This window comes from Rhinolophus hipposideros, assembly GCF_964194185.1.
Source record: "Rhinolophus hipposideros genome assembly, chromosome: 24".
In the NCBI taxonomy this organism is placed as follows: domain Eukaryota; kingdom Metazoa; phylum Chordata; class Mammalia; order Chiroptera; family Rhinolophidae; genus Rhinolophus; species Rhinolophus hipposideros.
In genome coordinates, this window is record NC_138070.1 from 5,993,806 (window position 1) to 6,019,641 (window position 25,836).

The 25,836-nt window shown below is 38.6% G+C and overlaps 1 protein-coding gene across 2 annotated transcripts; it reads left to right on the plus strand.

Annotated features, from left to right (window-relative positions):
* Positions 1–1,380: 1,380 nt before the first annotated feature.
* RAD9B (RAD9 checkpoint clamp component B) lies at positions 1,381–24,529 on the plus strand. 2 transcript variants are annotated; one of them, XM_081036804.1, is made up of 10 exons: positions 1,381–1,844; positions 3,829–3,899; positions 4,720–4,869; positions 5,068–5,182; positions 8,547–8,646; positions 12,383–12,489; positions 18,871–18,977; positions 19,061–19,125; positions 19,661–19,783; positions 20,809–21,459. In XM_081036804.1, exons 1-10 carry the CDS (start codon positions 1,763–1,765, stop codon positions 21,062–21,064), a joined length of 1,176 nt encoding a protein of 391 aa, XP_080892930.1. In that variant the 5' UTR covers positions 1,381–1,762; the 3' UTR covers positions 21,065–21,459. The 2 variants fall into 2 exon arrangements, with proteins under 2 accessions (XP_080892930.1, XP_080892931.1); XM_081036805.1 differs by lacking the exon at positions 1,381–1,844 and adding an exon at positions 23,817–24,529 and having other exon boundaries at positions 3,835–3,899; positions 20,809–21,046.
* Positions 24,530–25,836: the final 1,307 nt, after the last annotated feature.

The following is a 25,836-nucleotide window of genomic DNA, read 5'->3' on the forward strand; positions in this document are numbered from 1 at the left end:
ATTTGGAAAATTCATCAGTAATAGCTTAAATGAAAGCTAACATTTTTTCTGGATTCTTAAGGCCCAATTATCCCTCAAGTATATCCCTCAAGATTTTAATTACCTTATGTTCAAAATTCTAGCTGTAAAACTATGCTGCAACTAGGACATTATTTTGTATAGAAGATCTAACAGTACTATGAATACATTATCAAGTGATGAGGTCACCAAGTAAGGATGATAACACCAAATACATTCCTCCATATAAAACTGGATCGTCCCCACACCTGAATTTGTTGCCTATTGACTCTGAATATTACTGAGTGTCGAACTTTTTTAGTCTCCTTTGCCATGCAAAATGCTTCTAATCATAAAAGAATCGGCTAATGCTAAATTTTGCCCAGTTCTTTCAATTTGACGTGAAAAATGATGTTGCACTACAACTACCCTAAAAAAGTGTCCACCTCTCAAAAAAAACCTTCAGAAACATGTCAGGAAATTTCACCTTCTCCCAGGGATGACTGCAAAAATTACTGTAGAAGGAATTACTCTGAACTGGAGCCCGTTCAGAAGCAAAAATCAAAACTGGGATTAATGCCTTTTACCTTATATAAAGAAGCACATACCATAAATCTTTGTCACATCTATAAGCCACCTCAAAGGCTATAGTTTGTCACAGAATCGTGATAATCTTAAAAACGCAATGGATGTCCACCAGAAAGAAAAGTTCTTTTACAGTTAAACCTCATCAAGATAGTCAGAGCTCTTTTTGAAACTGTTCTTAACTTTTTAGAGGATCAAGGACACCCCTGAAAACAGGTCTTAAGCGCTAACTTTTTAGGGGCTCAAGACCACCATTGAAAATTGGTCTCAGGCGCAGCCACCTATTGGGGGTGAGGGTGAAGGGCCGACCTTGGCGCAGGCTGGGGCGGTCTGGTGAACGACTGAAGTACCCCAAACTACCCCTTGGCACCAACACTGGCCCTTTACCCAAAAAAGTACATATTCTTAAAATGTTCCAAACAATTTCAAGGGGTTCACTCCGAAGAGTCGCAGCACCCTAAGTAAACAAGTAGTTCCAGCAACTCGAAGAGCCAAATGCAGTCCTCTGAGAGCACGCTACCACACTGCAATGGCAGCTGCACGGAATTTCAGGGGTGAAAAAGGATCGTTTATATTTCCTTTCCCTAGATGGCAGACTAAAACGGGGAAAGGATTCTGCTTGCTACTTTCCGCTGTGCATCCCAGAAGCCAGCTTTCCCCCATGGGGGGGGGGAACCGGTACACCCCAACCTGTGGGAGGTGCTGTTAGCGGGGAAGAAGTAGGGAAACGTCTGAAAACGGAAGGGAACAGTGCCCCTTTCTCGGGGACGCTCGAATCACAGGCCCCGAGGCCTTTTCAGGCTCGGGCGTGCGAGTCTCGTGACAGAACTGGCAGCTGACAGGGGCCCTTTCCCCCTCGGACGTCCTCAGGCCCCCGGAGCGGGGGTGCAAGGCCAGGGCCGGCTGCACCCAGAAGTGGCCGCTCCCTTGTCCTCCCCTTGGGCCTTCCCCAGGCCCGGGCCTGGGCCGCGTCCGCCCAGGCCTTCGGGATCGCCTAAGCCCTCGCCCAGAGACTCCCAGCGGCTCCTTACGACGCAGCACCCGGCCCGAGAGCCGGGCCTCGGTCGCCGCAGCTGCCATTCTCACCATCCTGTCACTGGGTTCCGCTCAGTCACCACAGCCGCCGCCACCGCCCTCTTCCTCAGACTCTTCGGCGACCCGCCCACTTCACTCACAACCAATGAAAAACGAGGTCGACAGGAGACCACCGTACGGAGGCCCGCACAGGCCCTTCCCCGCCGTAAAGCGAAGCTGCTCTCGGGGTTAGAGTGGAGAGGGAGGGGGAAGAGTGAAATCTCGAAGCTTCTAAAAGCGTGGGCAACATCCGGGCACTTGGGGCCGTCGAGCTGAGGCGCGCTTCGCGACCTGGCTTGTTAGGGCTTGCAGCCATGCTGAAGTGCGAGATGAACGGCAGTCAGGTTAAAGGTGGAACGGCCTTTCTTCCTTTCCTATGGAGAAAAGGGAAAGCCAAAAGTTCATGGGGGCGTCTCCACTGTCGTCTTTTTTCGTCCTCTTTGCCTTTATACATTAGGGCTGCGGACCCAAAGTCTGGCCACAGCCAGCCCCCATCCACCCAGAGTACTGTTAGCTTCTGAGGGGAGGGCGAAGGCCAGTGTGCTTTGATTTATACGTAATATTTATTTTCATAAATGTCCATGAAATTTATTTTACCTATCGGAACAGAGATTGGGAGTGTGGGCCTCAAAGCTGGGTGATACTGCGTCGGGAAAAGCTGGGGGGAAAAATGCTTGGGCAGTTATTTTAGGGCCTTGGGAAAAACATAAACCTGTTTTTTTACCATTTGTAAATGTATGACCTGGGACAAGCCATAGAATCACTTCGGGGTTCAGTTTCCTCATCTGTAAGATGGGAAACAGCATCTTTGTTATAGGGTTGGTTGTAGGAACGAAATGGAAATACATGCAAACAGCTCAATATTAAATGGGAAGGTACAGGCATGATGATTGGTTGTAAGTGGTACGTAAACATGTAAATTACTCCAGAAAGTCTGTATTTAGAAAACCAGTGGTTCCCTACAAACTGTCACCTGAAAACCGTCCCTGAAAGCCATCTTGTGGTGCGGCTGGCTTCCCGTATTGAAAACATCTGTGGAACAGTATTAACGAACAAGAAAGGGAGCAGAAGTCCCCCTACTATGGCATGTTCTCAGAGTTCTAGGAAGTTCTCTTTTGCAGTGGATACCTCAATTCTTGATGAGCAATTATTTGTACGACTGTTTAATTTTGCTTTTCTTCCTGAATCCTAAGCACTATGAGAGCAGAAACTTGTCTAGTTCATCTCTATTCCCCTATTGCCTTGGGTTGTATTTGGAGCATAGTAGGTGCTCAGTAAATATTCATTGGATGAATGAATGCAAGGTTTGCATTAGGCAGTTCCAAGAAAAATGGTGAATAGGAAGTGTTAAAAAGGGACAAATGCCTCTTTATCATTTTTTTTTCTTTTTCTGGTCATCTTATCTTTTTCAGTTTGAGACACACACACTGGACACACACACTTCTGATTCTTAAGCATTATAATCTGATTTTATGTTCTGGAATTACTTTTTCTTTTTTCTATTTTTCCATGGATTGATATGGCCATCCATTTTTATTGCAGCATGATATTCCATACCTATTTGCCAGATTTTTTTCACTAATTCCTAACTCATAAGAACATGAGCAGTGCCACACCAGATCAGACCAATATTTCATCCAGCCCTGGCAGCTCTTTCTCAAAGGGCATCTAACTGTGTTTGGTGGGAAGATTTGGCATCTTTCATGCCACCCTCGAACATCAGAGATGCATCTGGAGTGCCTCTGATTTCTCTTTCATGACTTGTTTTAACTTTGCCACCTGTCAAGTTATTAAAACCCTTCAAACTATCCTCCCCATGCTCTTTTTACACTTTTTTGCGAGGGAGGGAGTTGGGGAAAGTTAGGGGATACCAAGTTTTTACATGCATTAATAAAGAAATCAACTTACCACAGTAGCTCCATGCAACACTGCAAACAAACATTGTTGCATTTTATCATTTTACATACTGGTTCTGTGAAATATGAGCTCTTACTATGAACCTGGCATTTTGCCAAGGGTATTATACTGTATTTCTTGAAGCAATTTGTAGCATTAGTCTATAAAACACCATTTTTATGAATTTTGAGTCCTGTGAATGCTGAAGTAGGCCTATGATTTGTTTTTACTGTTTGAGAGAAAGAATGTAAACATCACCTTTCTTTTTTTCCATAGTTTTTGGGAAAGCAGTGCAAGCTCTATCACGAATTAATGACGAGCTGTGGCTAGACCCATCTGAAAAAGGTGTAAGTAAGGAAGTTAACTAATAGACCATCTATTAAGGCAGAAGAAGTTGAAAGATCCCAGTCCAGATTGACTATTAACTAGGAAATCCAGAAATTGTAATTATTCCTTTCACTGTTCATCTTTATTTACATATCTGAATACACTTAGAGTATAGTAAATTTAAAAATCATGCAGATAAACACAATTGATTTAAACCAGAAGTCACAAACTGGTGGTCAAGAGGCTAGATACGGCTTGCAGAAGTGTTTTGTGGGGACTGCACTGTGTTTTTTGAAAAAAATTGACATAATTTTCTAACACTTAAAAGTTGGGAAAGTCCACATAAAAATCTGAATTTCCTGCTTCTCTTGAAAACTCAGGAGATCTGACAGTTTGGGTGCTGCAATCCCAAGTGAAAGTAGTTGGCTGACACTGACTAAAGGTTTCTCTCCTTAGACAAGGCAAGAGATCGCCATCTTGCTGCGATCATTCTTACTCACTTTGATATTGCCTTCTGCCACTTTGTGCATTAAAATTAAGGCCCCTGTAGGCATTTACAATTTTACAAATTCAACATCCAAGATTTTAGATTTAATACCTATAATTAGTCAGTATAGATATGTACACATGTGTAGACATATGCAAATTCAATGCACACTGTATAATGCAGTGCATAGAATATGTATTATAATTCATATGAATAATGTATCCATATAATACAGTTAACATCCCATAGTCTTATTTGAACACATTTAATTGTGATGTTAAACAAAATAGAAAAGTTTTAATCATTTAAAGAAACTTTTTTTCTCCTAAATAGCTATTATTTTATTTTTCCAGCTTGCTTTAAGATCTGTGAATTCTTGTCGGTCAGCATATGGATGTGTCCTCTTCTCTCCTTTGTTTTTCCAACATTATCAATGGTCAACCTCAATGGAAATGAATGATAATAACAGAATATCAAATTTAAATTGCAAATTGGGAATAAAGGTATATATAAGTGGCCCTGCTTTTCTCTTATATTGTAGAAATATTCAGTATATAGGACATAAATCTGCTCTGTACTTAATACTTGGTTTAAGTGCAATGCAGGACAAATTATTCATTTATGAATATGCATACTCTTGTTAGTTTTTTAACTTACCAAACAACTATATTAAATAAGTTCTATATGTATTTGTATTACAGTCAATTCTGCCCATCTTTAGATGTCTGAATTCCCTTGAAAGAAATGTAGAAAAGTGCAAAATATTCACCAGATCTGATAAGTGCAAAGTAATTTTTCAATTCTTCTGCAGACACGGTAGGTATAATTAAAACTAGTTTAATGGTGTTGAGTTTTTTGTCAATATTTTTTACGCTTAGAATATTCAGACTGCATGTCAAAAGTTTCCATTGCATTATTGCTTAGAATGTATGTGGTTTTGTGGTAGAGCAGTTGTACGTACTTGAAAAATATTATCTTACTTGTCTCTGTAAAAGTATTGTAAGATGATTGGTATTAATTATTTTCTTTTTTTTTTACTTGTCAGTTGCACAACATTTGCCTGCATACAAACCAATTTTTTTTAATGTCTATTTGAATTCAAACAATTGGTTGTTCTAAAATTAACTGGCTGCTTGATGGTTTTCTGTAAGAGTGCCTTGGTAACAGCATTCTTTGGTAAGAACAGAAAAGAATAATGCCCACCTGTGTTGAAAGTTCTCTAGGAGGCAGACAGGATTATATCTGGGCCTGAAAGAAGCGTGGTAACTGGCCCAGGGTCACAGAACTAGTACATCACAGAGCCTGGATCTGAGTCCAACTGCACAATAGACAATAGTAGGAGCCAAAACCTTCATTCTCTCTGCCACACCAAGCTGTAGAGCAGTTTCCTGCCTCCGAGCCTTGCGTGGTTGATACTCTAATGTTGTACTCATAGGACTTCTACATGCTTAAATATCTATAGCATGGTGCTTAACAGCACGGACTCGAGGCCACAAGTCCTGGGCTGAAATCCTGCTCTGCCCCTTCCTTGCTGAGACCTTGGGCAAATGATTTCACATTTTGGTGCCTCAGTTTCCCAATATGTAAGTTGGGGATAATGTTGGTACCGGCCTCCTAGGGTTTTTGTGAGTTATAGAAAGTTATAGTTCTAAAGTGTTTAAAAGAATGCCTGGCACATTTTCTAAGTGTTAGCTCTAGTTTTATTTGTTATGATTCTGCTATTTTATTTGAAGTTAGCAGGTAGAATTGTATGCTTTAGAAAATCTTATACTTGTGATAGTGGTCCAAATATTTTCCTGTAGTGGAATGGTCTTCTGGGAGGTTATCTTAGTGTTATAATTTATTTTTTATTTTTTAATTTTGCCTTGTATTTATCCTAATATTTTTATTGCAGCTCACAATTATATTCCTTGATTTTTCCCCTTTGAAATATTAATGATTGAATACTATTTTTTCCCTTCTTTGAACTTTAGCTTGTATAATAGCAGAATCATGTAAAGAGCATGATTAAAAGCACAGCAAGCCTTGACATCGCACAGATTTGAGTGTGGATTCTTCCCTACTTCTTATTAGTTTTGTGACAGTACATAAGCTCTCTGACCTTCACTTTCTTTTCTCTAAAATGGTGATAATCCTAACTACCCTCACGTTCCAGGGTTGTGAGGATGAAGTGAAATTAATGTCTGCTGTCTGGTATCTTTCAAATTTCATACCATGTGCATCTATTACCTGTCTCTGCAAAAGTAACTTGAAAATATTTTTTAAAAGAGGTAAGATATGCCAACTTTTGATCTTTGTGTCTCCCTATAACAGCAGATTACATCACTCCAGTGCGCAAAGCTCTCCAGAAGCTCCCCATTTTACCCGGAGCCAAAGACCTTACAGTGGCCGACAGTGGCCATGATTCGGAAGCCCCAAGAGGGCCTCCTCCTCAGGAGTGGTGTCCCTGTCCTCCCCACCCCCCAGAGCTGCTTATCCAGAGAGCATATGGCTTCCTCTTTCACGCCCTCCAGGCCTTTGCTCCATGGTGTCGTTTACGTGAAGTCTTCCTTGACCTCCTTATTTAATGTTGCTGCCTACCACCACTGGCACTCCCTAGTGCCCTTTCTGCTTCCCTCTTGTGCTGTGGCACTTACCACTATGGGCCATGCCAGTTGTTTCACTTGTGTTCTTACTGTCTGTCTCCCCTTACTAGTCCATAAGCTCTGTGAGGATAGAGATTTTTGTCTGATTTCTTCTTTGCCAGTTCATAGCTCCTACAATAGTCCTTGTGTGGTAGATTACGAAAAAAAACAACAACAAGCCAAACCAAAACAAAACAAAACAAAACACTTCATAAATTATTTGCAGCCCCTCCCTTTAAAAGCTGGAATCTATTTCCCCAGTTTAAATCTTGGCTGGCCCTGGACTTGCTTTGATATCCATAGAATCACCAGACGTGATGTTGTGTGAGTTCCAAGCCTAGGCCTCAAGAGACCTGTTAGCTTCTACTGTTAAGCTAAGACCCTTCTCATCAGCATGACAATAAGCACAGCACGTGTAGCCAGCCGCCTGAAAGATTAGAGACCATGTGATGAGAGGCCTCGGCCATCCCAGTTGTCCCCGCTGAGGCCCCAGACAGGAAGGCATTCCCAGATGATCCAGCCACAGCTAAGCCAGCCTAAACCAGAGCTACTCAGCTGAATTGTGAGACATAACAAATGTTTATTTTGAGCCACTGCATTTTGGAGGGGTTTGTTATCCAGCAAAAGCTAACTGATAGAGGCTTGTACGTGGTAGGTGCTCAGCAAATATTTATGAAAGTAATAAATGTTGCTGTAAATACGTCAGTAAAAAAATAAGTTGAGAAATGGTGTTTGTAGTGAGACCTTCTGATTCGCTCTGCAACATTATCTGTGGAAAGTTATAGTTTCCCTAGATTTATTACAAGGGCTCTATATTCAAACTTAGATTCAAATTCTAGCTATCCAGTGACTCCCCACGTAACGTCATTGATAGGCGAAAAGGGGTATGACGAAACGGTGTATAGCAAAACCAGTTTCGCCACAGGCCAACGGATATAAACAAGATGTGACTTCCTATGGCATCTCATCAGCGTTATAATGAAATGACTTGGAATGAAATGATATTTTTCGAGGACCTACTAGTTAAAACAGCATAGCTTTGAAAGGTCATTTAGCCTTACCGAGCTCTAGTTTCCTCTTCTGAGAGTAAGCATCTACCCCAAACGGATAGTCAGGATCAGAGGATGCAAAATGTATGTCGCAGCTCCTGGCACATAGGGCCTCAGCCATTCCTGCTACACACTCCTCTCCTCCTCTCAGAGGAAAAGAATTCACAGGCCACATGTTCAACGTTATATTCCAAAGGTCCCATCCAGAAATATCAGTCCTGGCTGACAGATAATGAAAGAGAATCATAGATATCTGATCTGTAGTGGGCAATCACCACTTTATACACACCTTAGGAAATTACCTCTATTTTAAAACAATGTGGGAACTCTATTGCCTAGTTGGTTAGAGGGTCTAACATGTTGCGTGGTGTCCACTAGGGGGCGATAAACACATTCGTTAAGGAATAGAGCATCTCTACGCTATGTGCACCTGCTAGATATTAAATATTACTTTAATTTTATTATTTTAACTTAAAATTATTAACAGATTGCTTTATTCTTTTTAAGGTATTAAAAGGACTCACAATGTGTGCTTTCAAGAAAGTCAGCCTTTGCAAGTTATTTTTGAAAAGAATACGTGTAGTAATACACTCATGATTCAACCAAGGTAATGAGTTCTCTGTTGTTTATTTCTCTTTTCCTGAATATAGTATGGTCACTGCGTAAAGAATTAATGTGCTAGAGCTTTTAAATCAGTTTTTTTAAAAGCTAACACTGGACATGGAGAAATCACTTTACAGCATCAGGAGGAAACCATGTGAAAGATAATAGATAATAACTACCTAATGGTAGCAATAATAATTTAGTGACCAAGAAAGTTCTAAATATATTCCATCAGTGGATTTCTACATAAAGTGATATCAAGAGAAAAATACATTATAACATTTTGCATTTATATGGTGCCTTCTGTCTGAGTCTTAAAAGCACAGCATGAGGAAATTTTAGCATTTTTGATGTCAACTGATTTTATCCCTAAATGTTTCCATTTTTTCTCTAGAGAATGAGTAAGGCTACTTGTCAGTTAAAGTGTACTCAATTTTTCAGTTAAGCTGTAGCATTAAACATCAATTACTTTGTAGCCAAAAGATATTTTATCCTTGTTTTTTAAATTACAAAAGAAATACAGTGCTCCTTGAAATACATCTAAAATTTATAGAAGAGAGCCAAGATTAACAAATGACAGTCTTTCTCCCCTACTGGCTCCATATATCCCACTTGGCAGAGGTAACATATATTAATAATTTGCTGTATATCATTCTAGCTTTTCTTCTATTCATAGCTATATTTGTTAAATTTATAGCCAATCTCTGTAACTCTCTCTCTCCCTATAGTTATGGTTATCGGTTTCTTTTTCTCTCTTTCTCCCCCCCAAATTCATGTCACATACTAGACAAATACACAGTTTTTTCAAAGAAAATATCCCACTATTACTATTGTTTGACAATTTGCTTTTTTAGTTTCTATGTCAGTTCACTTAAATCAATCTTATTCTTTTTTAATGCTTGCATAATTTTTCATTGTATGACTGAATGGTAATTTACTTACCCATTACCCTACAATAGCCCCCCTTTATCCAGGGGGGTTACGTTCCAGGACCCCAGTGGATGCCTGAAACCGCAGATAGTACAAAATCCTACATACACTATGTTTTTTCCTATACGTATGATAAAGTTTAATTTATAAACTAGTCACAGTAACAGATTAACAATAACTAATAATAAATAAAATAGAACAATAATAACAATACACTGTAATAAAAGTTAGGTGAATGTGGTCACTTATTTCAGGGGCCCCCTCTTAAGTCTTTGTACAGGGTCAAAGCTTTCTGGTGCATTATATTGCCATCAGTCAGAACATGTTTTCTGTTCATGTCTTCCACCCACAAATTTAATGCCATCTTAATTAAGCACTTAACACACATTGTGACCATAACTTTTGCATTTTGAGGTACGACAGTAAGACTAGCACGAATTTCTTTTCCTTCTTTATAATTTCACAGATAGATTTGTTCTTTATAGATCTTAGCAACCTCAGCATATGATTTTTTTTCTGTCTGTAGTAAGTCAAGGAGAGTTTTCACCTTCTCCCTTAAAGGAAGCGCGTTATGGTTTCTCTCTGCATATCTGAATTTGCAGCATCACTACTCTCGTGCTTTGGGGCCATTATTAAGTAAAATAAGGGTGACTTGAACACAGCACTACAATAACACAACGTGATCTAATAACCGAGATGGCTACTAAGTGACTAACAGGCGGGTAGCATACACTGTGTGGAGAGGCTGAATACAGGGAGGATTCCGGCCCAGGCAGGATAGTACAGTATGGCATGAGATTTCATCACACTACTCAGAATGGCAGGCAACTTAAAACTTATGAATGACTTCTGGAATTTTCCAATTAATATTTTCGGACTACAGTTGACTGGGGGTGACTAAAACCAAGGAAAGTGAAACCTTGGATAAGGGGGATGACTGTGTTGGTGAAAAAGTAGGTTGTTTTCAACGTTTTGCTACCAGAAACAATGCTGCTAGTAGTACATAGGATAGTGTTGCATAGGATAGTGTTGCATAGCAACATAGGATATCTGTTGCTGTGGAGCAAATTTCCCCAAAACATAGAGCCTTAAAAACCAGACATTTAGTACTTCATAGTAATAAGTGCAGCTTAGCTGGGTGCTTCTGGATCAAGATCTCGGAGGTTGAGAGATTGAAGTTAAGCTGTCAGCCAGGACTGCGGCCTCGTCTGAAGGCTTGGGGGAGTCACTTCCATGCTCATTGACATGGCTCTTGAGAAGCCTCAGAACATCCACTTCCAAGTTCACTCATGTGGTTGCTGGTAGACCTCAGTTCCTCTCTGTAGACTGTCTGAATATCCTCACAACATGGCAGTTGGTAATCAGAGAGAGATAGACGGACAGACACAGGGAAACCCCCAAGATGGAAGTCATAGTGTTTTTATAACCTAATCTCAGAATTGCCATCTCATCACTTCTGCCATTTTCTCTTTGTTAGAAGTGAATCAATCTATAAATCCAGCCGCACACACAAGGGGAGGGGATTATATAAGGGCATGAATACAAGGAAATGGAGATCATTGGAGGCCATCTCCTAGGCTGCCTAACACAAATAGAGTCATAGAAATGAAACTGATGACTCAAAGGCTTACACAAATTTTAAATTTGCATAAGTACTGACTATCAAATTGCTCTCTGAAAAGTGTACCAATTTACATTCCCACCAAAAGTGTAGGAGAATTCTTCCAAGTAAAGGATATGATCAATCTTTAAAAATTTTGCCAACATTGTAGGTAGAAAATGTTATTAGATGTTCTTTATTTTTGTGTTGATTTTATTACTAGGGCATTTGGGCATCTTTTCATATATTTATTAACAATTTGTATTTTTCTTTTTTATTGAATTGCACGTTCACATTGTCATTTTTTGTATCAGGTTATTTGGTATCTTGTACAACACCTCTCCCTTACCGCTGGAAAAATTCCCAGATGGATTGGCATCAAGAAACACTGCTGAGCTAATGTCTAGCATCAAGATAACACCAACATTACATAAATTCTAAGAATCTCATTTTTATCTAACAATACCTCAATTTCTAAAGTAGCTCAGAACTTATACTTCAATAATAAAAAGACAAATAACCTACCTAAAAAACAGGCCAAGGATTTCAATAGACATTTTGCCGAAGAAGATGTACAAATGCCCAACAAGCACCTGAAAAGATGTTCAACATCATTAGTCATTAGGGAAATACACATCAAACAACTTGAAATCTGTGAGTTGTGTCATATGTGAATCATACTTCAATAAAGCTGTTTTCAAAAGGGGGCACAGGATGAAAGGGCATTTGGGATGTCAAGACAACCTTGAAAATAATAGGTAATAATCCAGGACAAGTAACAACGTGAGAGAGAATAGAGGCAGCAGGCTGCTTGTAAGCACTGTTTACCCCTTTCCCATTAGAACAGGTCTGTTTCCTACTATCTCCCTTAGGAGTCGGATCCCAGGCCATTTCCTAAAAATGTATATTTATTATACAAAAACAGAATTAAAGACATTTTATTCTAGTATTTGATGTATCCTGCAGCTTTCACATGTTTTACCAAGGACATATTGTACTATTCTCCTGGCCTTTAAGTGAAGTCACAATTTTAAAATATACTAAAACTATCTCAGCTCATATAGAAAAAAGAAGATAAGGTCTTTCAGATAAATTTTTTGAAATCCAGGCCAACTAACTTATTTCCAGATGAAAGATTTGAGTCCCATTAGAAAGCTGTTTGTTTCTGTTTGTTTTTCAAATAATGTAATATTTTCATTGCATTTTATAGAGTGCTTGCTGAGGCCATTGTTCTTTTTACATCGAATCAAGAGGAAATTACTCTTGCTGTTACTCCCCTGAATGTTTGCATTAAGAGTTCTAATGAGGAATCAATGGGTAAGGATTTGATCTGTCATGGTGCTTTGATGGAATATTATTTCCTGGCTTTCCTGATTACTAACCGAACAGTAAATATTAGTGGCATAATATTTATTTTTGTCTAAAGAGCAGTAAGACGTAGAAAGATCATTAATTTTTTTTAAAGATTTTTATTGGGGAAGGGGAACAGGACTTTATTGGGGAACAGTGTGTACTTCCAGAACTTCTTTCCAAGTCAAGTTGCTGTCCCTTCAATCTTAGTTGTGGAGGGTGCCATTCAGCTTTAATTTGTTGTCCTTTCAAGTCTTAGTTGTGGAGGGCACAGCTCAGCTCCAGGTCGAGTTGCCATTGCTAGTTTCAGGGGGCACAGCCCACCATCCCTTGCGGGAGTCAACCCGGGCAACCTTGTGGTTGAGAGGACACGCTCCAACCAACTGAGCCATCTGGGAGCTCAGTAGCAGCTCAGCTCAAGGTGCCCTGACCAATTTAAGTTGCAGGGGGCGCTGCCCACCATCCCTTGCAGGACTCGAGGAATTGAACTGGCAACCTTGTGGTTGGGAGCCCAGTGGCCCATGTGGGAATCGAACCCACAGCCTTCAGAGTTAGAAGCATGGAGCTCTAACCGCCTGAGCCACCGGGCCGGCCCCTAAAATTTTTAAGAGATCCAGGAATTTAACACAATCAGTAATGAAAATACTTGGCTTTGAAATTCTGGTTATTTTTAAATTAGGAAAATGGTTACTGAGAAAAACTTTTTTTCAGTTAAAATTTTAAGGTCTATTTCTCATCCTTCATCATACTTTGTGTTTAGAATAAAGAAAAATTAAGTGGCCAGCAATCCAATTGAGATGATCTTGACTGCATAAGAAGAAAAAGGAAATTTGAATTAGAAATGTTAGATATTCCAGATGGCAAATACATAGGACAGAAAATGTGAATACTTCTTAAGTCAGCTCTTCCAAGAGTTATCTAGATGGAATGGAGAAACTAAGGCTCTATTAAATCAGTTTTGGTATCCAGAAAATTTGCTTGGCTCTTTTTGGCACAAGTTGTTTGAGACTCTTTGACCTTGGATAATTTTTTTTGGTGATAGCAGTAAAGAAAGAATACAAAGGGAGGAACTGTTTTATTTTAAAGTGAAAAACCAGTAGAACCAGGGCTTAAGATGGGTCAGATGACTTTTGCAGTGTTTAGTTTGTGCCAGGTTCTGTTCCAAATGGTGTACGTTTCTGAATTCATTTGGTCTTCATAGCATCTCGATGATGTAGGTACTGTAATGATTCCTATTTTTCATATGAAGAATACGAAGCACAGAGAAACTAAGTGACTTGCTTGGTGTCACACAGTAAGTGGTGGATTATGGTCTGAGTTCAGACAGTCAGGCTCCAGGGCTCAGGCTCATTACCACTGTGCTATTATTAATTCTTCTCCAAGTCTCATCCATTTTTATTTTTGGCACTCAGGAATGCGTGCTCTGAAAAATATGTGCTTGGCTAGTGAAAGGGTCTGTTTTATGTTCCATAATGCCATCTCTGAATAAAGATGGCCGTTTAATAACCAGCAGATACTGTCCCTCATGATCAGCTTTCTAATGAGTAGCTATGGTTGACTGGGGACCCCATTGTTTAATTTTGTTATTGAACTTACTCTATGCTAGTACCCCAGGGGTGACATGAGTCTTCTTGTTTGAGATGAAGGTTTGGTCCTTTAAAAAATATATATACCGTTTATCCTTTGTTTTCATACTTACATAATTCATGTTCATTGAAGAAAATAAAAACCACAAAACAGCACTAATAAAAAAGTCACCGGAAACCCCGCTATCCAGAGACAAGCACGTTTAATACCTCCTTCTGTACTTCAGATCTAACAACAGAGATTGGTTGAGTGAAAGTAATGAAATACTATGAAGCTATTAAAAGTTATCTTTTGTGTGTGTGTGTATACATTCCTTTTTCTCTGAGAGTGTATATCAAAGATATTTATTGAAGTTAATTTTGTAGTGGAAAACACAAAACACCAACACACACCAATAATTACAAAAATGTACTTTTTGATGAAAAATAGGATATGTTATTCAACAGATTATGAAATGGTATGCACAGTATGATCATATTTTCCTTTTAAAAATGTACCTAAAAATTGAATAAAATAATAGAAACAAAACCCAACACTTCATTAAGGAAATTATGCACCATGATCATGTGGGATTTATTCCAGAAATGCAATGTTGGTTCAATATTAGAAAATCCAGTAACATAAAATACTGTATCAATAGATTTAAGGAAAAAATTTATATGATTATTTGCACAGATGCTGAGAGAGCCTTAGAAAAATTGTAATATTCATTCTCGATATAAAACACTAAAAAATATATGAATTGATGAACACTTTTTTTTATTAAAGTTTATTGGGGTGACAATTGTTAGTAAAAAAAATTGAAGGACACTTTCTTAAAATGAAAATACATACATTTTTTACATACACCAAAGCCAGCATCTTTCTTAATTGGAAAACACTAATTTCCACTAAGATTAGAAACAAGCCAAGGATACCTACTATCTCCTCCACTACTTAACACTGTACCAGAGTTATTAGTTAATGGAGTTATATAAGAGAAGTCAATTAGAGGCACTAAAATAAAAGTACAACCATCTCTATTTGCAAATGACATGATAGTATAGTATACCTGGAAACTCGAGAGAATCAATGATAAAAACTAACTCAAGGGCCGGCCCGCTGGCTCAGGCGGTTAGAGCTCCATGCTCCTAACTCCAAAGGCTGCCGGTTCGATTCCCACATGGGCCAGTGGGCTCTCAGCCACAAGGTTGCCAGTTCAATTCCTCGAGTCTCGCAAGGGATGGTGGGCTCTGCCCCCTGCAACTAGCTACTGGCAACTGGACCTGGAGTTGAGCTGCGCCCTCCACAACTAAGACTGAAAGGACAACAACTTGACTTGGAAAAAAGTCCTGGGAGTACACACTGTTCCCCAATAAAGTCCTGTTCCCCTTCCCCAATAAAATCTTTTTAAAAACCACACAACTAACTAAATAATAAAATAATTCAGTTAGGTAGCAGGATATGAAAGATGCAGAAAACAGTTTTCAGAATATATACAGAATATCCAGTTAAAGAACATAATGGGAGAAAACCCATTTACAATAGCAACAAAGAAGTTTAAATACCTAGGAATAAATAATAAATTTAATGTAAATCTGTCCATAATTGTAAGGAAATATTGAAGACTTGTTGATAGCTAGAGCAAACAGACACTGATATGAGAATGAGGCGGGCTTTTAAAATAAAAATTTGCTTAGCTGAAGGGTTTGAAAATAAAGCTGGATTTCCAAAATAGCCCCCACCTTGGATATAATTATCATTCAAGATCCTTGTGTTCCAAGGTTTTGTTAAAGATAATGAGTGATATTTAAGCTATTAGAGACATGAATGAAAAAGCAAACAAAATGATTCAAAATTATGTTTATATCATTCCCATTAGAAATTTTATTCTTAGATCAATTTAGATAAGAACTCTGGTGTTTAACATAGTTTGATTTACATGAAGTGAACTTATAGCAGGTCCTAAATGGGGAGTTCAACAAGAATGTATAATTTATTGTAATTATCACATTGAATTTAGTTTTTGAACAAAGGTATTTGAAAGTAGTAGTAAACAGATATTGTGTGTGGGAGGACAAGGTGGTGTAGGGGGAAGTTGGATGGGGTTTGGGAGACCTAATATCGTCCCCTCCATATTCATCATTCTTTTTTAAAAACAGCTTTATTGAGATATATCTCACCATACAATTTATCAATTAAAAGTGTGCAATTTAGTGATATTTCAGTATATTCAGAGTTGTGTGATCATTATCACAATTCTAGCACATTTAATCATACCCATTAGTGGTCATTGCGCATTTCCTCTAACCACCCCCACCCCCACCCCAGCCCAAGGCAACCACTAATCTACTTTGTCTCTATGGATGGTCTATTCTGGGACATTTCATATATATGGAATTATTTAACACGGCTTTTTGTGTCTGGCTTCCTCCACTTGGCATCACCTTTTCGAGGTTGTTCCATGTAGTGATATGTATCAGTACTACATTTCTTTTTACTGCTAAGTAATAATCCATTGTATGGATATGCCACATTTTATTTATTCATCATTTGATGGGCATTTGGTTTCACTTTATGGCTTTTATGAATAATGCTGCTATGACATTAATGTACAGTTTTTGTGTGGACGTGTTTTCATCTTGGGTAGGTACCTGGGAGTGGAATTGATGAATTGTACAGTAACTCTATGTTGAGTGTTTTTGAAAAACTGCCAGACTGTTTTCCAAGGCGGCTGCACCTTTTACATTCCCACCAGCAGTGTAGGAGGATTCTGATTTCTCCACACCCTCACCAATACTGTTACTGTCTCTCTTTTGGATTATAGCCATCCTAGTGGGTGTGAAATGTTGTATTATCGTAGTTTTTATGTTTCATTTCCCAAATCACTAACACGTGGTGCATCTTTTTGTGTGCTTCTTGGTTATTTGGATATCTTCTTTGGAGAAATGTCTGTTCAAATCCCTTGCTTATTTTTCAGTTGGGCTATTTATCTTTTTATTGTTCTGAATATTAGCCTCTTATCATGTATATAATTTCAAATATTTTCTCCCATTCTTAGGTTGTCTTTTTTACTTTGTTGATGGCATCCTTTGAAGCACAAAATTTTTGATTTTGATGAAGTCCAATTTATCTTTTTTCTTTTGTCACGTGTGCTTTTGGTGCGTCATTCATTTTTAAATCATAAATCATAAAAGAATGTGTAATAAAGGAATAAAGTATAATGTCTGTATATTTGATTATCTTGGAATGTACATGTAAAGTTCCAAACGTAAGTGTTCATTATGACAGCAGTTGTTGAGAAAAGTTCAAATCCAATAATCTCTTCTTGAATAGAAGACATATAAGATATGATTTACCTGTGTTTAAGGAAACATAAAATACAAAATCTAAACTAAAAAAATTGTAGAGTATGTATCACTTAGGATTATCTTCAGCTGTGAGTGACAGAAAACACAAAATAGTGGTTGCCATGGTTACTCCATGATCATCAAGGTACCCAGTTTTTTCTGTCGTGTTGCTCTGATCTCTTTAATAAAAGTGGCTTCCGCCTCATTCATAGCAGCATCAGTCCTAACAGCCACAGGGAACTACCCCAAAGTCATTAGCTCGTAATTGGGTATACAAATTATGGTTTATCCCTACCATGGAATATTATTCAGCAATAAAAGGGAATGAAGCACTGACACAGCCTGGAAAACATATTAAGTAAAAGAAGCCAGACCTAAAAGGCTATATAGTTTATGATCCCATTTATATGAAATATCCGAAATAGGTACATCCAGAGACAGAGAGTAGGTTAGTGGTTTCTAGGGGCTGGAAGGAGGGGGAATGGGGACTGATTGGTAATGGGAGTAGGGTTTCTTTTTGAGATGGTCATAATGTTCTGGAATTAGATAGTGGTGATGGTTGCACATTATAAACATACTAAAAACCACTGAATTGTACATTTTAAAATGGTGAACGTTATGGTATGTGAATTATATCTCAATTAAAAGATTTTAAAATTCACTTTTAAGCCACATTTTCTAATTTAGTATGATACATGTTATCTGTTAATCCCTTTTCTGTTAATATTTTTTGAAATAAGATGGGATATAATGAAATAAAATATAATTTTTATATGTAAACTATATTCATAAATAGTTCCCTTTAGAATACACTCGTTTTTTATGGTATTCTGGTTATTTAAATGCTTATAACAAGCCCTTCCAAAATATAGGGGCTTAAAAGAATTTCTTCTTCTCTCATGGTTTTGTGGGTTGATGGGGTTCAGCTGGGCAGTTACCTCTTGGGGTCTTGTCATGCGTGGCAGTTTGTGGCTGGGTCTGGAATCAGATGGCACACTGATATGGCCAGTAATTGCTGCTGAGAGCTCAGCTGGAGTGTTAACCAGAATGCCGGCACACATGTGGGGCCACTTCATTAACTTGGACTTCATGTGGCATGAAGAAAGCACAGTGGCTGAGTGCCAAGTACAGGTGTTGCAGGATAGAGGAAGTGGCTAGAGGAGCCAGGCAGTGGGGACTTGCCAGGCTCCTAAGGCCTGGGCCCAGAAACCAGCACCAGGTCACTTCCCCGTGTCCTCCTGTCAGAGCAGTCTGAGAGCCCGCGCACAGATTCTAGGAGAGGGGACACAGACATGGACCCCACCTCTCAATGCAGGAATGTCAAAGAATTTGTGACTAATTTTCACCTCCCACTTAGGTTATACTTTTGTTCAAATTTAACAAATACCTCTGGAACTAATTTTATTCTTTATTTACCTACAATATCGAACAGATTTGACCAATTCTGTATACAGTGAGATGTTTGTGGGCCCAGATGAGTTTGACTTCTTTCAAATAGGAGTTGACACTGAAATAACATTTTGCTTCAAAGAATTAAAGGTAAACTAAACTTTTAATCAAATTAAACATTTCACTAGTAGTTTTTAATAAAGATCTCATGTTTTTTCTTCTTTTTCTTTCAGGGAATGCTGACATTTTCAGAAGCTATACGTGCTCCTATATCAATTCATTTTGATATTCCTGGGAAGTAGGTCCTTAGAAACTTTTCTGAGTTTATTTCTTTTTCTTTTGTTATGTATTAATAAAACCCTTTGGATCACTTTGAAATTAATTCACACCTCAGAATTCTGTAACTTTATTAGCAATATTTTTCAAACTAAAATTTTGAAAGATGCCATAACATGGCTTTTTTAAATTGGTAACTTGATTGGGAAAGATACATGCTTCTACAGAGTGAAAACATTTGACATGGTGCTGAATAAATTGCCTAATTAGAAAATTATGCATGGCTTAAACAAGTTAAATCTATGAAACTATGACACTTTACATATTTCGGAACTAAAATTTGGGTTAGGATTGGGTTAGGATAGATGTATTTTATGAAATTGGATCTGATGATTTCTAAGGGCCCTTTCAGCTCTCAGGACTGTTAATTTGTGAAAAGACAAAAAAGACTTCTACTTTTACTTCTTTTTACTCCCGAACTAAGCATCACTTTCTAAGTCTCCCGGATGCCCATCAGAAAATGAGTGTGATGTTTGCTCTGATTTTGCCTTTTTTAGGCCTATAGCATTAAGTATTGATGACATGTTGTTGGAAGCTAACTTTATTTTGGCTACATTAGCTGATGAGCCAAGTAGAGGATCTTCTCCACAATCACTGTGCCTTTCACAAAGACGAAAAAGGTAAGGCCATGTTCTCATGTCTTTATTGGTTGGGAGAAAGCCATTGCAATCTTACTGTGAAATAATTCAGTGGCATTCACTGAGGAAACAACCGAGGAGTAAAACATTAGATCAGAAGTTTTGACTGAATCAGGAAGAGCTCTGTATAGTAAGACCTAAGTGTAACAGAAACATCACCAATCTTGCACTATATTTGCTTTTTCTCTTCCGATCAGAATTTAACAGGACCATCTGCTTTATCTTTGTTATTAGCAAAACTCATTGCCATTTGTAATGGTTGCTTTTTTAGGAGTGATATAGTGGTAAGGTTCACAGGAAAGTCTGTATTCACTTCCTAGAACTCTTTCAGACATAGGGTCAGCCATTGTTTTCCTTTCTGTTTAGTTTTGTTCTCTTAATAACTTTCTTTTGATGGTGGTGGGAGTGCTTCAACTGTAAAAGTAGCGAAGTTACTATGGGAAATTTGGAAAGCACAGAAAAGGCCAAAGAAGGAAATCAGCATCACCCACAATTGTCCCTGGAGACAGCCACTGTTAGCATCTGGCTTACTGTGTTTTCTTTCAGACTTTTTATTTTGCATATACTTGTATTTTAAAACAAGATCAGGGTCATATAGCATCTGGAGTGTTGTATCCTGTTTTTTGCCCACAAAATATTATATTGTGAACATGTTCCAATACCACTGATTATGGCTCAGAAACGTGATTTTTAATGACTGCATAAAATTTTATCATACAGATGTAAAGTAATTTATTTGATTTTTTTCTAACTTGGCCCTGTTACCATACGATAAGATTGTCTCATGCACACTGGGTTGCTTTACTGAAAAATTCAAATCTGTTGAGAGAAATTTCTAAATAATCATATATGTAAATCTTAACTTTCAAAACAATTAGTTCCATGTTATTTCAGTATATTCCCTAAACTAGTGTTATTATTGTCATCCCATATTGCCCAATTAGTTATATAAAAATATATATTTCAAAGTAACCAGTTCATTCATTTAATCCTTATTAATACCTCAGGTCAGATGTGGTGTGTTCAAATTCAAAGGCTGGTGAAAAAAACAGCAAGGTCACGGAGTATATCTCAGGAACAGCAGCACGCAAAAGGCTTTATCCCAATGAGACTCTCACAGACATCTCCACACTGGAAAACTGTGGCAGCCCTACAGTGAAAAGAGTGAACAGAGACATTACTGAAGTACCAGAAAGCAGTGTCAGCGACACAGAGGAAGTGCCAGAGTCTCCGTATCACAGGAAGGTAAAAGAAAGACGTTGAGACACGACCATATCTTAGTCAAGAATTCTCATCATCTGTCTCCTTTTGTCATCTCCCTGCTCCAGCCTGTCCCCAATACCCAATATCCTGAAAATTAATTTTCTTACTTCCTGATAGGGGAGCGGTGAAGCCAGTCTGAGATGGAGAAAAGACTGATTTATAGAATATCAATACAAAAATCCCTTTGCCAGGGATTAAGAAGTACAAATTGGCAGTTAAAAACAGTCACGGGACATAAAGTACAGCAAAGGAATATTGTCAGTAATGTAATAACTGTACCTGGTGCCAGGTGGGGACTAGACTTACTGGGGGGATCCCACCGTAAGCTATATGAGTGTGTAACCGCTATGCTGTACACCTAGAACTAATATAATATTGAATGTCAACTGTAATTGAGAAATAAAAAATATTTTTAAATGGTTCAATTGATCATTGAGTAATTTCTAAAAAATATATTCAGGTGGAGATTTGCATCATTTGTTTTAAAGAATAAAGTATGATTGCTTATAGCATACTTACGTTTGAATACAAATAATATGCTAAAGTCATAGTGATTTCTAAAATAACTGTCCTTCTAATTTTACTTTTCAAATCTAGTTGGAATATCCTTTATTCCTAGTAGTACCATGTAAATTTTATCCCAACAAACAGATTCCTTCATAGTGGAGTTCCGGTTAACATTACTGATATTGTACTAGGTGGGTAAGCTTCACAGAATGCTATAATGTTAAACTTTATGAAATCTACTGACAATAAAAATAATTTATTAGAAATGTAAGTATCTCAAATGATAGTCCCAATTTTACATTTACATTGTTTTATTCAAGCCTGTTTTGCTATCAATATTATTTAGATAGATGAGTTTGTTAGTTAGAATTAGAAATTTGAAAAGACAACTAATATTTGTAGAAGTCACTATCCTATGCCATATTAAAGACCTTTTAGGACAGTAAACTTGGACAGCGGTGGGAGTTGAGTGGATGTGTCATGTACAAAGGCTCTATGATGGAGGGAGCACGGTGGTTTTAAGGAACCGAGGCTGGCAGGTGTGCTTAGAACAGATAGCCAGGCAGAAACAATGGCACAGGGAGAAGCTAGAGCAATTGATGAGTGCCAGATGATGCCAGAAGAGTCCTGCAAGCCATGTAATGACTATAAAGTATTTGAAGGGTTTTAACAGGAGGCCTGACAGAGCTGAATTCTTAAAAGATAATTTCAGAGGTGGCCGGTTAGCTCAGTTGGTTAGAGCACGGTGCTCTTAACAAGGTTGCCAGTTTGATCCCCACATGGGCCACTGTGAGCTGCGCCCTCCACAACTAGAGTGGGGTGACTACTTGACTTGGAGCTGATGGGTCCTGGAAAAACACACTTAAAATAAATAAAAGTTAAGAAAGAAAGATAACGTCAGCTGCAACTACTGTATGAATGGGGTGCGGTGAGGCAAGAATGGAAGTGCAGCTGTAGCATCTGAGAAATGATGATTCCTTGGAGATGGAGAGCAGTAGCCAAAGTAGACAGCTAACTGAAGAGGTAAAAGTAGCAGGACTTGGTGATGGATTGATTGTGAGGGTTAAGGGCAAAGGAGGTATCAAGGATAACAGCTTTGGAGAAACAGGTTCAATGTTCACTTAAGATCATGAATTCACTTTTGGGTATGTTAAGTTGCAGAAATCAAATTGGTACTAGGATATATGGATTGAAGTTCAAATTCTAACTTTGAGACTCCTTGGCATATAGATGGTAATTTCAACCAAGGTGTAAATGAATTCTAGGGAGCCGTTACAGAGGACTCTCTATTTAAAGCAGTGGTTCTTAAATAGAGGCAGTTATGCCCCCCAGAGGACATCGGATAATGTCTGAAGGCAATTTTGGATGTCACAATTTGGGAAGGGTGGCTGGCATTTAGTGGTTAGAGGCCAGGGATATTATTGCTCATTCTCCAATGAACAGGACAGACACCACAACAAAGATACCCAACGCCCCAAATGTCAGTAGCACTAGGGTTAAGAAACCCTGATTGGAAGGCTGGGTGGAAGAGGGCAAGCCAGCTGAAAAGCCTAAGAGCGACCAGGAGTGTAGCACGAGGAAGGTACGAGAGAACAAAGTGTCAAGTGGGATGAAGACTGAAAATGGTCATTGGCTGAAGGATGCGGCAATTTTTGGTGACCATAATAAAAACAGTATCCGTGAAGTAGCGGGGTCAGGAGCTTTTTTAGATGGGACTGAGAATAGAATGAGAAAATGGAAACAGCAAGCGTAGACAACCTCTACAGCAGAGCCATAGTTGGAGGGAGGAATAGATGGGGCTTTTTATATATTTTAAAGATGAGGGACATTATTTTACATTGCTGATATTCCTATCCAGTGGAGGGGACGCGTGGGAGGGGCTGTGAGGCAGAGACAGGGAGGGAGGGCCACTTGTGGCAGCAGGTGGAAAGGGAACATGGATGACAAGCAGAACTGCCTGCAGAATCTCCTGTGCCTCCATCTCCTACAAGCCTGGTGTGTTTTAATGGCTTAGCCAGTGAGTCAGAAGCAGATGACTGACCCCAAGCGGTGTGCCTGTGAAGTCAGGAAAGGCTTTTGTTTTAGGAAGTACTGGGTGGGTCATGAAGGTTCAGGTGTTCCCTGCGCCATCACCGTCAAGGTTGGGGAGACCACATTGGCCAAGTGTCTGAAAAAGGGCTGTTAGCTGGCGCATTTAATGAGAACTTTTACTCTGAATAAACAGTAGTTACTTTTTTCCCTCCAGTTTGCTTGCATGTTCTTTGGAGCACTTTCTTCTGACCCGCGAGAACACTTCGACAACCCTTTTGACAGTCTGGCAACAGCAAGTGACAGTGAAGAGGACATGAATAATGGCAGTTATTCCACATTTTAACACTTGATGGCTGAGTTGCACCCCCCGCCCCGCCCTTGCCCATCTGCTGGCTCACTCACACCTCAAATACGTTTTCACACTTAGTCTGTATTGTGTTGGACTTCCTTGAAACGGAGGACAGGCTTCTGCTTTTCTAATCATCTTGTACAACAACCACATCTAGGAAAACCTGCTTGTCACGGGTATGTCATTTGCTTTACATCCGTTACGCTATTTGGGAGGCAGAAGAGTTTTCCGTGCAGGAAAAAGGCTCATGAGAATTCTTCAGTTCAATACCCGTTCACACTGGAGCTTTTAGCATTTTCTCTGCCAGTTGTGTAAAGGTGTGTAAACTTCAGCAGCCATTTGGAGTGAACACTATTGCTTATAGAGTCTTGCTACCAGTAGTCAGGTATCTTTTGTATTTGATTACAAACATTTGAGTTTTGGTGCCTTCAGATATAGTAAAAAGTTATGCAATCTCTTCTCATGTAATGCCATGATTTTTTTTTTTTTGGTCCATTGTTTTTTATATTTTGTTAAGATTTTAAGTAAAATTAACCCCTGGGAAAAAAGGTCAATAAAAATATATAGCTACCTCCTTCACACTTTGCAGTCTTTTTGTATGTATTGTAAAATTTTGATACCCTTAAAATTATTCTAATTTTTCAGATGTGATTTTCTACAGTGGTGAAAAAAATAATTTAATGAAAGTGATGCCAAAAAATCATTTCTGTATTATCTGACATAGAGCAGTGATCTCCACTGCCAGGAGCCTGGGTTTTGAGTGGACTGAGATGGAAGATGTCTGTTCTTTTCCCCTTTAAGAATTAGCTTGCTACCTGCACAGACTAAAAACTCTGGCACAAAACCACTGTTATGTAATGTTTTATGATGCCTGCCTCTCCCTCTCCCAAACCTGTTTATAGTCAATTATAACCTGACAAACTAGACTTTTATAACATCTTATTGTTAAATCTTTGTGAAACAATCAATTCCCAAGGAAAAGTTAACTGGGAGCAATTGTCCTTTAGATTTTATGAGGAATTCATGAACAACGGTGGTGGAAGGGATCAGTAAACTTTAGAACTGTGAACAGACTTCTAAAAGCACAATGACTTTGGCTTTTGTAGCGAGCTCCGAGCTCCGTTATGAGTCAGAGCTGCCCACAATAACCTAATAAAAACTCAAGTTCATCCCAAAACGTTCCTCAGTCAATGAAAATGGGCTTTCACCAAGCTTTTTGTGGAAACCAGAAATGCCCACATAATTTCAAGAAGTCCTTTCACATGTAGGCTAAAGATTTTCGTATCTTATGTTTACACTGATGATTAACACTGAATTTCACATATTTCTAACAAATGCAGATGACTACACAGAACACATTTATGTGTTAGAGTAACTGTAGGTCTCCTTGCAGGGGATGAGTTTCTGGTTCACTCATCGATGTGGGCAGGGGGTGCTGTTAGGCAGTGAAGGCATATCATCAGTAATAGCCTGGATGCAGCATCAGCTTGTAAAAGATAGTTACATTGTTAAACTGTGTTTAATTGGGATTTTAGAATTTGGATACAGAAAGCTCAGTTTAAATGATACCAGATTTTTTGGTGCTTCACTCCACACCATTTGGAAGATGCAAAAAGGCTTCTTAGCTAGGAAACCATCTATATTTTACATTCAATTATCAGTCCATTTTGATGAATTTTTGAGAAAGCTAAACTGATGTAGTAAACCAACAAGTGAAAAAGAGCCCAGGCAGATAAACTACGAGAAGACAGAAAATAACAGCTACAAAGTACAGAGTCAATGCTAGACTAAGAGGCTTGGAAATGAGGACGAGAGAGACCAACAAACTGTGTCAAGGGCTGGTGTCTGATTTAGTCACTATTCAAAATTAAAAGGAGAGCAGAGA

What these genes read in the sequence shown, in the direction of transcription:
- RAD9B (XM_081036804.1), top strand. Translation starts at nt 1,763, where the DNA reads ATGAAAAACGAGGTCGACAGGAGACCACCGTACGGAGGCCCGCACAGG. An exon ending in ATTGCAAATTGGGAATAAAG is followed by an intron (nt 4,870 to 5,067) that starts GTATATATAAGT and finishes TTTGTATTACAG; the next exon opens with TCAATTCTGCCCATCTTTAG. An exon ending in TCAATTCTTCTGCAGACACG is followed by an intron (nt 5,183 to 8,546) that starts GTAGGTATAATT and finishes ATTCTTTTTAAG; the next exon opens with GTATTAAAAGGACTCACAAT.